The 12,890-nt window shown below is 37.2% G+C and overlaps 1 protein-coding gene across 3 annotated transcripts in view; it reads left to right on the top strand.

Moving 5' to 3' along the window:
• The window catches only part of ATPCL (ATP-citrate synthase), a 555,953-nt gene that overhangs the window by 82,459 nt on the left and 460,604 nt on the right, over positions 1 to 12,890 (top strand). For all 3 annotated transcript variants that reach the window (XM_090394661.1, XM_090394662.1, XM_090394663.1), the window contains exon 4: positions 1,677 to 1,739. In XM_090394661.1, the coding sequence (XP_090250787.1) occupies positions 1,677 to 1,739 (63 nt within the window). The remainder of the gene's footprint in view (positions 1 to 1,676; positions 1,740 to 12,890) is intronic.

Here is a 12,890-nt window from a genome sequence, read left to right as displayed (position 1 = left end):
CCAAACCTTTATGTATTCCAGACATTGCCTGAGCACCATCTGTGTTTATACCTACAAAAATTTTTCCTATTGAAGTTTATTTGTAGTTATGAAGTCATTGACAACTTTGAAAAGGGCTTCAGCAGTTGTATGAAGAGGTAATGATTCACAGTCCTCCCAAACTTTATTTTCCTGTTCATATCACACAAAAGCTAGCGAATTAGCATTATTTGAAATATCATTGCTTTCATCCAACTGCAACGCAAAATATTCACTATGATGCAACCGTTCTAGCAAAATCTCTTTCGCATTTTGAGCCATCTCGTCGATTCTTCTTTTTACAGTATTGTCAGATAACGATATTAGAGACTCCTCATTGACATGTTTTTCACTAAACAAGTTCTTTGTTATCGCTTTTGTCGCAGGCAAAATTAAATCTTCCCCAATTGTATGGGTTTGTTCTTTTCTAGTGATCAGAAGGGCGACTTCGTAAGAGGCAAGAACAGCCTTTTCATTTTTTGTTCCACACACAATGCCTTAACTAAATTCTGTGAACCACAAAGTTGCAGTTTTTTATTTTGAAAATATTCTATTGGCTTATTAATTGATTTGCCATTTTTTTTCATAGATTCATTCGATAACATTTCACAACAAAGAACACACTGTGGTCTGTCTTCAGCGTGTTTATTCAGAACAGAAAATCCCAAATAGAATGGACAATATTTGTGTGATTTTTTGAGGGAAGGAACTTTATCTGCATTAGTACTATTTTCGACAACACTAGATCCACTTGGATTATCGTCTGTCTTGCGTTTCAACAATCCACACTTTAACCACTGATCCATATCCAAATATGATTGTGAACAAATTGAAAATCAGAAGTATTGTTGTGAACTCAATTATTTGGCCAAAAGCAAAAAAACTGAATATTAAACCGAGAAAAACACACTTGTATAATATTATAAAATTTATTTATAATATAAATTATAATATTATATTATAAATCTCAAACCCAATATAATATTATAAATTATAATTTATTAAATTAAGTTTAATAATTTATTAAAATTAAATTAAATTAAATTGCAAAGGGTTGGTTATTCACCTCTGCTTTACAAAGGGAAGAAGTAATGGTACCAACATTCATGTTAAATTTTACTTAAACCATGGGCCTCAAGAGCCAGAGATATACATTGCAAATATACCAGGTGTGAGCAACACGATAAGATAAAGTTTAGTGAAAATAAACTATCCCGCGGACCCCCGGAGATCCGCAGACCACATGTTGGTAAACACTGCTCTAGATGATGACTTTAATGTAATTATGCCTATTGACTGTAGTTCCCATAATTTACCGAAATGAATTGCGATGCCGTGTAACACTAAAGGAAAGGATTCTTATTCCTCTAGTTTATGTATCTGTTAATAATGTATATTCTCTGCTTCAGGTTAAAATTTCTCAGATTTTGGAGGGAAAACTCTGTCACCATTATGAGACTAATTAATTGATTTTCACTTGAAATGCTACCTTGTTTAGATTTTGGAATCTTTTGAATGGCACCAGCTACTAGCCAAAGTTGACTTGGTTTAGTGAGTGTATTCTTGCATATATCTGAATTTTTCTTTTACAAAGTAGAATGTGTTATTGGTTATCTTTATAAATGGATCTATAACAGGAACTTGTAATGATTTTTCAGATAGGAAAAGCAACAGGAAAATTGCGTAACTTCATCATAGAACCATTTATTCCACATCAACAAGTAAGTGTTTCTTAGTTTACTTAGTATATATGAAAGTCTTAAGTGTGTTGGGATTTTTTTTCTTATTAATTCTTATGAGAAGTGCACTTTTTATTATTATTATTAAGGTTGCTGTAAAAAAAAAAATAAATAAAATAAAAAAAAAAAAAAGAGAGAGAGAGAATCCAAGACAAAATTTTCATGCTAATAATAATAATAATAATAATTTTATATATATATACACACACACATACACAGGGTGGTTCAAAATTCCACGTACAAACGTTGAGCGGAGGTAGAGAACATCAAAATCAACTATATTCACATAGGAAAGCATGACCGGAAATGCCACCAGAAGATACTAACAGGGACACAAAGATACAGAAATAACACAAGGCAGTAAGTAGCGTAAAAAAACTTTATTAGGCGTAACTGAACAGTTCAATAGTAGTTGGATACATAATATGGTTTCACATCAGGTGCTCAAAGTTACGACCATTAGCAGTGATGCATGTCTGACACCGACGCATTGATTGCGGTGCATTTTAGAAAATACCTGGAGTTTCCCGGATATTAGCAGCGGCCATGGTGATTCTTGCCATGAGATCCGTGTCTGAGGCAACAGGCGTTTTGTACACCATGGTTTTAAGGGTCTCCCACAGAACGAAATCAATGCTTGATAAATCAGGTGAGCATGGGAGACCATGCGACGGGTCCACCACGCCAAATCCATCGAGCCCCAAAGGACCTGTCCAAATACTGATGCACAGAAATGCCAAAATAGGCTGGAGCCATGTCATGTTGGAACCACATCTGCTGATGCACAGTCATTGGAACACTGTTCAGTAAATCCGGCAGAACTTCTTCCAGAAAGGTCTGATACTTCTGGGAGTCCAGTCAGGGTGGTAACAGGTATGGGCCAACTAAACAGTCGGTGACGATACCTGCCCATATGTTAATGGTGAGGTGTTGTTGTGCAGCATGTGATTGCGCAGCGTGTGGGTTCTCATGTGGCCACACATGAGCATTGTGGTAATTGAAGACCCCTTCGCTGGTACATGAAGCTTCATCCGTGAACAAAACACAAGTTGGAAAATCTGGGTCTACGGCACTTTTCTGCAGAAACCACTGCACGAATTCCACACGTCGAGGATAATCTTCGGCCATCAGTAACTGGACCCGTTGCATGAAAGGACACAGAGTGCAAAACACACAATACACTGAATCGAGATACTCCTATAGCAGAAGCAACAGCGCGTGTGCTTGTCTCTGGATTATTGTCCATCCCAATCAACACCTCCTCTTCCATGGTGGGGTTGTGGCTGCCCGCTATCATGCCTGCGATCCCTGAATGATCCATAGTCACACAAATTCTGATGCAAATGTGCAAACATTTGGTGATGCAGTACACGTCTGTTTGGATACCTTTCACGATACATTGGGTCGTCCATTACCGTCAGCTAACCCGTAAATGAGGCACGTGTCAGCCATCTCAGCGTTCGTAAAACGATGCATGTCTTTGTACGACGTCGAAAGCTTGAACGAGGAAACCCCCAGTTGCTCACCTGAAGCGCTGGCAAACAGCGCCACCTATCGTTCGGGTGGCGTTTCCGATCATACTTTTCAATGTGAATATGGTTAATTTTGATGTTCTCTACCGCCCCTCAAAGTTTGTATGTGAATTTTGAACTAACCTGTGTGCGCATGTATGTATGTGTGTGTGTGTATATATATATATATATATATATTTTTTTTTTTTTTTTTTTTTTTTAATGAAGAATTGAATGACTAGAACCGAGATTTTAGTAACAAGGTTTTAATATAAAAACACTACTAGTTTCAGCCTATAACAGCCTTCATCAGGTGACATTATAAAAGAAAGAAAAAACACTAAACACTGAAGGTTAAAAGACTATGAACAACATAGAGAGTCTCTATACATAATTAGCATGAAAACGTTGTAGTTGTATTTAAAGCTGTTCTTTCATTTGTTGCATTGTTTGGAGAGATTCATGCTAATTATGTATAGAGACTCTATGTTGTTCATAGTCTTTTAACCTTCAGTGTTTAGTGTTTTTTCTTTATTTTATAATGTCACCTGATGAAGGCTGTTATAGGTCGAAACTAGTAGTGTTTTTATATTAAAACCTTCTTACTTAAATCTCGGTTCTAGTCATTCAATTCTTCATAAAAATATGTATGTTAACCGAGTTAATGATCATTCTTTCATGTGTGTGTGTATATATATATATATATATATATATATATATATATATATATATATATATATATATATATATATATACATACATTGTGTGTGAAACCAGTATTAATGCATTTTTGCAGATGTGCTCCTAAATAAATTTAGATTATTTAGGAGTCTTCAGAGTTCCCAGGTTAACATACATAAAAATATGTATGTTAACCGAGTTAATGATCATTCTTTCATGTGTGTGTATATATATATATATATATATATACATTGTGTGTGAAACCAGTATTAATGCATTTTTTCCCCCTCTCATGAAAAATTAAATAACCAAATTTGTGTTTTTCAATACAAAAGAAACTTATCAGCCTGGATTTGAACAAAAAGGAAAAAGTTGTGTTTTAGAAAATATATCAGAGTGGAAGTGCATTTTTCACCTTTGAATGCCATCTCCTATTGGAGGTAGGCAATCAGTTTGCTCTCAGTTATACAGCTTTGACCCTTAAGCACCCCGATTTCTTATTATTATTATGTAATACCTCCAGGGAGTCCAAAGACTCATCAAGGGAGGGAACCTACTCTACAACTCTCCGTCTCCACCAATCCATCAACTGCAACTACCTTCATCATCTACTGCTGTCCACCAGTAGTCATTTCACAGACATTCACAAACATCCATGCCCATGGCGGGATTCGAAACCACAGCCGCTTCGCTGGAGAGCAGATACGCTAACTACTTGGCCAACCAGGCCTGATTTTCAAGAGAACTACATCATTTGACCTTCTTAAAATGCTGCCAGGATAATAATGTGATCCCTAACTGTAAAATTAAAATGCCATCTTACATCACCGAAGGCTCTCCGCATTCATAGCCATCTTGTGGTACCATCATGAATAGCAGCGACTCTGCTATGCATAGGAAGGATGTTTCTGTCCTGTTTAAGTACAAATTTCAGATGCTTTAGAGATGATCATTCATGAAGATTTAAACATTTTCTAGACAAGATCAAGTATATTGCCTACAAGTTTGATATTTTGGTCAGAAAATTGATGATTTCTCTCCAGATGTTGTGAAGATATATGCATTTGTAATATGGTTGAGATATCTTGAAAATTGAAACGTGTAAACAGATTTACAGTACAGCCATAGGGAATCCTCTTCCTTGGCTAATTATTATTTAAACCATCTAGAGGATCGCTGACTTCATGTTGCAGGCTTAATGGATTTTTTACAACACTCAAAAAGAATTAAAATAGAATTTAATACTTCCTATATTTCGTCCTAGTCACTAGGACATCTACAGGGATTTCAAAAACAGTTAATGTAACATACACACAAATAATAAACAATACTGAGCCCAACCACGTGGGTGACACTAAAGTCCTATCTAGTTGGAGCGCCCTCTAAGGGCAGTAGTAGGTGGCCTGGAATGTAAGGTGGGACCTCTGGTGATGAGTGTTTCCCAAATCTTCGGAAGCTTAATACAACCATATTTATTCAGATTTGGTTGGTTTTTGAGAGCTGCTGCTGCTTCCAAGAAAAGTCTCTCTTTCTTGAATTTGCTGTGGTGGAGCATGGTGGTTTTCTTCCAAGATACCCTGCGGCCTCTACACACGAAAAGGATCGAGGACTGGTATAGTCTACCAATCATCCTCATTCCTTCTGGCCCTGGCACATAGATGTGTTTGGTCGTGTTGTAAAAATGAATTTCTCTTTCCTACATCAAATCAGCAGTCTACATCTGTGTATTAGGTTCACTATGGAAAATTGGTATTCTGGGAGTTTATCCTTATTGGATATCCTACTTACCTGTACAGTCTCTGATACCTTGTCAGCCAGTGTACGTCAGGAATCTACTTTCTCTGTCACATACACATACCAGGTCATCCCAAAAGTAATGTTTTTTATACTCTACTTGTTCAAATGTGTCTCAGCTTGTCTAAACATGAATTCTTAAAGCTGTATAAGTACTGCTAAGCTGAGGTGGCCTCATTCTAAGAAATTCTACCTTGCAAGAACATCATACATAAGTTATTGTTTAAAAACAGTAGAGGTCACTGAAGAGCACATCATGCTTTGAGTTCAAAAAAGGCAAAAATGCTGTAACACTGTAAAAAAAAAAAAAAAATGTGCAAGAAGTGTATGGCAATAATGTTCTGAATGTGCGAAAGTGCCAGCAGTGGTTCCAAAAATTTCGACAACAAAGAGAGTTTAGCTTGAAAGACTCCTCTTGCTCTGGTCGTCCTGTCTCTCTCTCTCGATGACGATATACTGGAAGCCGCTATTGCAAGAAATGCCAATGCAACTGTTGAAGATTTAGCAAACGATCTTAATTCATCATCATTGACCATTCATTGCCATTTGCAAGAACTTGGAATAGTGTAAGCTTGGCATGTGGATTACTGATGAACTGACAAACAACAATCTGAAGAGAGCACATCAACACTGCTTTTCATTCTTGAGAAGTTCAATCTCTGATTTTGAATAGTGTAGTCACCGGTGATGAACAATGGATACTTTATAAGAACGTTAAGTGCTGAAGGTAGTGGGTTCATGCAAGGGAAAACAGGCCAAAAGAAGACCTTCACCCTTAGAAGTTTTTGTTAAGCATTTGGTGGGATATGGCTGGTATTGTACACTTTGAACTCTTGCCACAAAACCAAACAATCCCAACTGAAGAGTACTGTAAACAACTTGATTGATTGAATGAAAAACTGAAAGAAAAAAAGGTGCTCTCTGGTCAATCAAAAGGGTGTTGTTTTTCACCATGATAATGCATGCCCTCATAGTGCAAGAATCACTTGTATCCATTGAGGAACCTAGGCTGGGAAAGTTTCCATATTCTCCTGATCTTGCACCTTCAGATTACCTCTTATTTATCTATATATTTAAAGTTTGCAACATTTCATTAATGAAAAATAATACGACACATTGGAGGCACTGAAATTGAGCCTATGCTACTTTTTTGCCTGAATTCTCTCTCTTCTGAATTCTGAAGCTTTCACAATGTTGGAAGAGTGTTATTGATTAAATTAGTAAGTGATTTATTTTTTATATCCTTTCAAAACTTAATACTAAAAATGACATTACATTTGGGATGACATGTTACACACACACACACACACACACACACACACACACACACACATATATATATATCTGATATATATATATCTGATATATCAGAGCTCTGTACATTATGCCTCTCAGGAAGTTAGTTGTCGAATCCTTAATTTAACCGAGCACATATCGCTTTTTCCCTTCGTCTTTACAATAGAAGTTTTTCACAATCAGAGCATTAATGGAGTGAAATGATTATAACATTTCACTCCATTGCATTTAACGGATAATAGACTTACAATTCTACACTCTGGGTGTAATAGAATGTAGCCCATATGATTTGATATTTTTGAACCTGTTGGCAGAATCTAAGTTTTGCCTGATATCTACATCTTACAGTCAAAATTTCTAGTCTTTTACCAATTACAAAAGTCAAACTTTTGCTTCTATCTGTAACCAGTATTTACTGGATTCCTTGTGAGTGTAATCGAACATACTTCAGACAGACAGGTCATTTTGTGTGTGGGAAGGGATGAATTATTAAACATCAGTACTACATTGAGCACCTCAAGCCTCAAACATTGGATCTTGTACAACATGGTATTGAGACCAAACACGATATCCTCTGCAATGAGATTGCCTTCTTTATAGAAGCAGTTTTAAAAAATGAGCTTCTCATAAAGTTCAAATGCCACGTTACAATGTGTGAGTTTAAATCAGAATAATTGCTTCTGAATCTCAAAAGTTCAGAAGATATTTTCATATCAGTCAAAGTATTAAACTTGGCTCTTCACTTTAAGCAGATGTGCTCCTAAATAAATTTAGATTATTTAGGAGTCTTCAGAGTTCCCCATCTAAATTTAGTAATTGCTGTAACAAGTTTGGTTATGAAAATCAACAATAAAAAGTGAAAATAGATAATACCATGAAAAATATCAACTGTCTCACTGGAGAATCTATAGAAGTAGTAAAATATTTTGGTTATTTAGGCACAATTTTAGTGAAAATAGGAATTAACTTCACCATCATTCACTATATTAGATAATGAATGAACAGTAATTTGTATGCTACTTGAATGCATTTATATAGATTAAAAAAAGCAGTTCACCTAAAATTCTTTAACTAACAATTACAAGAAAAATATTCAAACCAATTTTAGCTTATAGATCTGAGGGTTAGAAATAGAATAGATGATCAGAGGCTAGAGATCACAGATTTGAGACTTTAAGGGGGGGGGGGAAATGGAGGAGAATGAACAGATGGCACCAGCAGCAAATTATTATTATTACATAACACCTCCAGAGAGTCCGAAGACTCATCGAGGGGAGGGCACCTACTCTACAACTCTGTCTTCACCAACCTCAACTACCTTTAACATCTACACCAATGCCGACCACCACTAGTATTTTCACAGACAATTAGAAACATCCATGCCCATGGCGGGATTCGAACCTGCAGCCTTTTGGTTGGAGAGCGGATACGCTAACTACTCAGCCAGCCGGAAACTTGAAAGGATGTGCATTCCTACTGTAGGATGTTAGCATTCAAGAATGTGAAAGCATAGCTAATTTGAAGTAGTATGGTCACTTAAATGGAATGGGGAAGAAAGGTAGTCATATAGGTTTTGATGTCATATGTAAAGCAAAATTCCAGAGGATGACAAAGTTTTAGGTGAATTGATACTGCTGTTAGTGCTTTAGAAAATTCAATATCAGATTTGTCATACACTCCCTAAGGTTAACATATCAGAAATTTAAACTATTATTATTATGAATACATAATAATAATAGTTTAATTCTTTGTTTTATTTTAGCATAACTAAAAGAATAAAATTATCAAGGTGTTTGTTTCTTCAAAATTTGGAATAGGACACTAAGAATTTTGATTGTGGTCATTCTTAATATGCTTAATTGCTTATACTTCAGTTAAAAGAAAATTCTTTAAATTTATACCGATTGTATTTTATTTTTAGACTTCTTCAATTGATAATTATGGAACTGTGGTTATAAAGAGGGATTACTTAGTCAATGCTAAGTCTTAAGAAGGCCTCCACTTGCTTGATTGGCTTAGTAGTTATAGTATCTGCTCTCCAACAGGCTGCAATTTTGAATCTCACCATGGGCATGGATGCTTGTGATTGTTTTTAGGTGGCAGATTAATTTCATTCCTTAGTGTGAGAGCACTAGCCTTCTTAATTGGAGGCCTGAAGTGGCTTGAAAAAGTTCCATGTTTGGTTTCTAAGAGCAGAGTTTCTGGACCAGGTGAAGCAATGAAATACCCACACACAATACTGAGAAAAACTTAGCATTGCCAGAAATGCAGAGTACTGACTTGAACTTTTGAGTCATTAATGTCCAATCATCCCCTTCTGCTTTGAATCCTGTTCTTAGGCATCTATCTACCTAGATGCTATATGAATGAGGTTGGACTGTCAGTTTGGGACTTATCCAGCCAAACTATATTCTGTATTAGCTTAAACCATGCACAGTTATTATGCTGGTTATTGCCACATTTCAGAAATGTGAAAATTTTCCCTAACCTCTCTTCTCTCACTTGAGTGTTCAGGTGAAGTTTATGCAGATGTACTTTAGAAGAGGTTAAGAAAATGTGGATGAGAAACTTGAACAAGTTGGGATTAGATCAAATAGGGGGTTGCTTGGGCCATATTTTTACTTTAAGACAAATAGTTGAGATATCAAGTTGTTTATTATTTTAACGGTATAATAGAACACAGAAACTAAGTAAATAATTAATTTATTAACTTGATGCTGATATTTTGCTGGTGTTATAACCAGCATCTTCAGAGCACAAAAACACTGTTTGTCATAATATGCAAGACTAAAACAACATGGTGTACTTAAACAAAATTGTAGCAGCAACTAGAGTCCTGATTTGGCGCCCTCTATCTGGGAGAGAGAGAGAGAAAAAAAAAAAAAAGCTATCATATATTACTAGAGTCCTAGAAAAGTGCTAGTTTTTTTTTAATATGACTGTCTCCCAGATCTTCGGCAAGTTAATACAGCCATGTTTGTTGAGATTTGGAGTGTGTTTTAGGGCTTCTGTCGCCTCTAAGAACAATCTCTCTGATTTATACGGGTTTCTGTGTAGTACTTTTGTGTTTTTCCAGTTGATCCTGTGTGCAGGGGTATCCAGAGCATGGTCTGCTAGGCCCGACTTCCCATAATGATAATTCCGTACGTATCTTTTATGTTCGCTGATGCGGATGTTCACAGTTCTTCCTGTTTGACCGTAGTAGGTTTGATTGCATGAGCAGGATACTTGGTAGACTCCTGGATGTGATAAAGGAGGAATGCTGTCCTTGGGTGAGCGGATGAGGGTGGCTAATTTGCTACATGGTCTGAATGTAGTGCGTAGTTTATGTTTATTGAGAATTCTTGAGATCTTTTTGGATGTGCCTTTAATGTAAGGGATGGTGACTGTTTTGTTTAAGTACAACATTGTGGTGGATGGTGGGAGGGGTTTCTTAGGAGTGTTTAGTATTTTGTTTATTTTATGTGGATTGTAGCCGTTGGCCAAGAAGGTGTGGCGTAAGTGAGTGAGTTCAGCAGTAAGAGCCTTGTCATTGGAACAGATTGCTCTCGCTCTATGGGTTAGCGTTTTTAATATGCCATATTGTTGAGAAGGATGATGGTGTGATTGTTTGTGTAAGTATCTGCCTGTATGTGTGGGTTTTCTAAAAACTGAAAATGATAAGGAACCATCTGGGAGACGTGTGATGAGTGTATCCTGGAAGGGCAGACAGTTGTTAGCTTCCAGTTCCATAGTAAAGTGGATTTTTGGATGTTGGCTATTTAAATGTGCTAAGAATGTTTTCAATGTCTCAGGGCCATGTGGCCAAATAGCAAGCACATCATCAACATAGCGTAGCCAAAGTGTTGGTTTGAGAGTGGCTGTATTGATTGCTTGTTTTTCCAGGTGTTCTATGTAAAAGTTGGCTAGGGGGGTGGAAAGGGGGGGAGCCCATGGCTGTCCCATCAATTTGTTTGTTTATTTTCCCTTTCCATGTGAAATATCCTGCATGTATTGTGAATTTGAATAGTTCAAATATATCAGGGGGGGAAGTGTGACTTCAGTAGATTGAGGGTTTCTATTAGTGGTACATTTGTGAATAGTGAAGTGATGTCAAAGCTTACTATTAAGTCTGAGCTTTTTAGGGTAAGGTGTTGTAAGATGCTTTTTAGGTGTGCTGAATTTTTGACAAAGGAGGGAGAATTGTTAGTGAGAGTGGCTAGTAGCTTCGCTAAATGTCTAGCCAGTTTGTATGTGGGACTATTTATACTGTCTACAATTGGCGTAGGGGTGTGCCTGGTTTGTGAATTTTTGGTGCTCCATAGATTCTCGGTCTGGTAATTAATTTACGGAATTGACAACGCATATAAAGTAAATAAATTAAAGATAACTTTAATGAATCACTTCTATATTTCGGCAATGTCACATTGCCATCTTCGGGAACATAAAGATATGGTATGTGCACTAAGGAACTAACAAAGCAAATGAGGAAGAAAATAAGAACTAATTTTGTTCCTAAAGTCCCAGTGGTGCCCTCTTGCGGGCTAATTTGGTAGTCTTGGCAGTTGGGCTGAAGTTCTCAAAATGAAAGTCTCCCAAATTTGGGGCAGTTTCATGCACCCAAATTTGTTGAGGTTAGGAACGTTTTTTAGAGCTGCTGAAGATTCTTTGAATAGTCTTTCGTATTTAAACTTGCTGCGATGGATTATTTTTGTCTTCTTCCAACGAATTTTATGGTGGGTATCTAAGGCATGGTCTGCCAGTCCAGAGCGGCTGTACTGGTGAAAACGGATGTAGTCTTGGTGTTCTGAAATCCTGATATTTGTTGTTCTGCCTGTTTGGCCAAAGTAGGACAATTTGCAGCTGCAAGGGACCTGGTATACACCAGGTAGGTCTAGGGGAAGTGGTTGGTCTTTGGTAGAGCGGATAAGGGATGCCAACTTTTTATATGGTCTGTAACAGGAAGTAAGGTCATATATTTTTTTTTTTTTTTTTTTTTTTTTTTTTTTTTTTTTTTTTTTTTTTTAATAAAAAGTTGGCATCCCTTATCCTCTCTACCAAAGACCAACCACTTCCCCTACACCTATCTATCTATCCCAATGGCTTTAACAGGCCTTTAAGGCCCACAACCTTCCAAGCATGCTTGGATTTCGTAACCGAAATACGAGGATAGAATGGTCACTCCTATGCCTCAAGGTATTCTTGGCTGTATCGCTATGTGTTCAAGGGGCCGGTTTGCCTGCTTGCGGGATGAAAAACACCAGATAAACTGGCGGGAAAAACCCTACTGCCCGCGCCCAAGACCGGCTAACTTGGCTATGGCTGAGGAAGATCCTTCAGCTCCTCACGTCTCCGACGGGAATCGAACCTAGGACACTCCTTCCCCAGGCATATGGTTGCGAAGCGCAAAGCCACTAGGCTAACCGCGCGGACTCCCCTACACCTACCTGGTGTATACCAGGTCCCTTGCAGCTGCAAATTGTCCTACTTTGGCCAAACAGGCAGAACAACAAATATCAGGATTTCAGAACACCAAGACTACATCCGTTTTCACTAGTACAGCCGCTCTGGACTGGCAGACCATGCCTTAGATACCCACCATAAAATTCGTTGGAAGAAGACAAAAAAAATCCATCGCAGCAAGTTTAAATACGAAAGACTATTCAAAGAATCTTCAGCAGCTCTAAAAAAACGTTCCTAACCTCAACAAATTTGGGTGCATGAAACTGCCCCAAATTTGGGAGACTTTCATTTTGAGAACTTCAGCCCAACTGCCAAGACTACCAAATTAGCCCGCAAGAGGGCACCATTAGGACTTTAGGAACAAAATTAGTTCTTATTTTCTTCCTCATTTACTTTGTTAGTTCCTTAG

The sequence above is a fragment of the Typopeltis vanoorti genome, chromosome 6, assembly GCF_054136105.1.
Source record: "Typopeltis vanoorti isolate ZY-2024b chromosome 6, IOZ_Tvanoo_1.0, whole genome shotgun sequence".
In the NCBI taxonomy this organism is placed as follows: domain Eukaryota; kingdom Metazoa; phylum Arthropoda; class Arachnida; order Uropygi; family Thelyphonidae; genus Typopeltis; species Typopeltis vanoorti.
This window is presented reverse-complemented; position numbering and strand designations above follow the sequence as displayed.